Genomic DNA, 2685 nt, shown 5'->3' on the forward strand with positions numbered 1-2685 from the left:
CTGAGTATACTTTTGGTTGATGAACCTCAGGTTTGAGGTCAATTCCATTTAAATTCCAGTCAATTCAGGAAGTACCTTGAAATTCCAATTCCAATGAGGAACATGTGTCATTTGAATCTGGTTTAGTTTCTGAATTGACTGGCATTGAAATGGAATTAACCACAACCCATGATGAAAAAAAAACACTAGAGGGCAACATTGCCTGGCATGTCTTGCAATGAGAATGGGGTTAGCGTTACGATATGGAATAGCATGAATACAATAATAAGGGATTCCGTGTACAGCACTTTAAAATGAAAGTGAATGTGATCTCTAAAGCAAACGGGATATTGTTTGAAGAGATTCCATTGGGTATGATGTCCATGGATGTCACGCAAGGAAGCTTTGTTGAGCTGAAAAATCGAAAGTGAAGCTATCAGAGATACACTGTCAAAACATTGGAGGTAGAACGGGTAGGTTAATTACCTGAAAAAGGTAGAAACAATGTAAAAATATTTTTGCAACGTATCCACAGCCAGTCAGTTGCACAACATTGGGATCTATAAGGCATAGATTTGAGTTTTTCTACAGCAGTAACTATACAGTATTGGATTTATTGTTGTTACTATCTAACTTACATGTTAGATATGTTATGTTTTGCTTTCCCTCACAGTCCTGTCAAATTACCACTGTACAGCTGTATTGGTGATCAGGGTTGACTTTAATTCAGTTAGTTCAGTAAAATGAAAAGTCTTCATAATAAATGATGGGAGATTTGAATTAAATTATTCACTGAATTGACACCAGCCCTAGTGGTGACTATACAAAATTCTCTTATAGCGGGAGAAGATGGAGTTTAGTTCAGTCGAAAAGGAAGAGGTTTGTGTTGTTCAATGGCACCTTGTATACATTACGACATCATACTTTGTACTCAATGAGTAGCTGAGAATATCTGTGTTGTAGTTCACGTTTAAATAACATTTCTGATTGAGCCGACATATGCAGCGTGTACCGTGAATGCAGTATCCGCAACTGCGGGAACATTGCCTTTGTCAATCGCCCTATAAAGTGGATCTTCGGCACTTCAGATTGAATTTAGATTTAGTCAATAATCTTTTGGGAGGGAATAAATCATGGAAACATACTTTGAGTAAATAATAATTTGAGTGGTTAGATTTTAGAAAAGAAAACCTCTCTATATCTATGTCTTCAATATGTTTTTTCATCAATACATTATTGATGTGTGTGTACAACACATATAGCCTAACCCGGTACATATGGAACGCCGTTTGGGTCTTGGCGTGTCAAAAAGATACACGTCAAATAACATTATTTGATGCGTCAAATAAGCTTCTTGACCAATCAGGACCTGAATAATGACTCCATGTCACATAATAATTTAACATGTTCATAAATTGTTTCCGTACTTATTACACATTGATTACACTCTCACTCATATTTCATATGTCACAACGATTCACCGATACGTATGCTATGAGTCATAGATTTTGTCACTGATGATTATGAGGTACAGCCAGAAGAGGATAGGCTCTCTGAGCTGGGTTCCTCTCCACGTTCCTATATGGGAATCTTTCCAAGCCACTGTGCTCTCACTTCTGCTTTGCTTGCACTTTGGGGTCTAGGCTGGGTTACTGTAAAGCACTTTGTGATAACTACTGATGTATAAAGGTCTTTATAAATACATTTGATTGATTGATCTCATCAGTTTACAAATTGGTGTCAACTGTGTGTCCGTTAGCAGAGCCATGCCAGCGAAGTTGGTGCAGTTCACCGGTTGGGAGGCTGTGGTTGCGAAGCAGATTGTCCTGAAACCTGGCCAGGCACCACGGGGCAGACAAGGCTACACCATGTACCATGGCACCCACCGTGACAGCGCTCGAGCCATCATCACAGGGGGGTTCCGGCCCTTGGCGGGGGGCACGTTGGACCCGGGGGTCTACTGCAGTCGGGACATAGCCAAGGCGAAGGGTTACCCCGGTGGGTGCCCCACTGGAGAACATGTGGTATTGCAGCTGAAGGTCCGGGTGGGCCGCGTGAAGAAGATGGATAGGCAGAATGTAGCAATGTGGTGCTCGTGGCAACAGAGCGGATACGATACAGCCTGGCTGCCCTCCAATATCATTGGGCATGAGGAGGACTGCGTTAAAGATCCAAAGCGGGTGGCGGTGAACGGCATCGCGCACTGTGGCGACCCGGCCACGAAGCAAGCCCTCGAGAAGCTCATCAGTCAGCAGAGACATGGGGTGGAATCAAGTGGGACGGTTGTGGGCGGGTGTAAGGAGTGCAAGATGCAGACACCGATTGGCCACTCTCTGGAGGTGTGTTGGGGGTGTGGCGCCACTGTATGCCCTTTTATGGACAAACACGTCTGCAAAAGGAGCAGTTGAAAGTGACAGCTTCAAAATACTGGATACTATACGATGATGACATTATTTGTTAATTCAACAATAAAAAAAGTTTGTGTGAAAATACATTTATATTTGTTGGTTCACTCATTGTCACCCACGATGAAATCAGAGGGTGGATCTGTCTCCGTCCGTTCGTACGTACAATGCTCACGTTAGTTAGTCACACGCGATCTCTCAGACACCACTGGCCCGGTTTTGACTAAACTTGGGTGAAAAGGTTGTGAGTTCAAATCTCATCATGGAAAACTTTAGCATTTTAGCTAATTAGCAACTTTTC

At 42.6% G+C, this 2685-nt stretch overlaps 1 protein-coding gene across 1 annotated transcript; it reads left to right on the forward strand.

The window, feature by feature from the left end:
* The first annotated feature begins 1653 nt into the window (after window positions 1-1653).
* Window positions 1654-2473, forward strand: LOC115178024 (uncharacterized). Its single transcript, XM_029739035.1, has one exon. The coding sequence runs from the start codon at window positions 1746-1748 to the stop codon at window positions 2385-2387; it is 642 nt and encodes a 213-aa protein (XP_029594895.1). The 5' UTR covers window positions 1654-1745; the 3' UTR covers window positions 2388-2473.
* Window positions 2474-2685: the final 212 nt, after the last annotated feature.

This window comes from Salmo trutta, chromosome 38 (assembly GCF_901001165.1).
Source record: "Salmo trutta chromosome 38, fSalTru1.1, whole genome shotgun sequence".
NCBI classification, from domain to species: Eukaryota; Metazoa; Chordata; class Actinopteri; order Salmoniformes; family Salmonidae; genus Salmo; species Salmo trutta.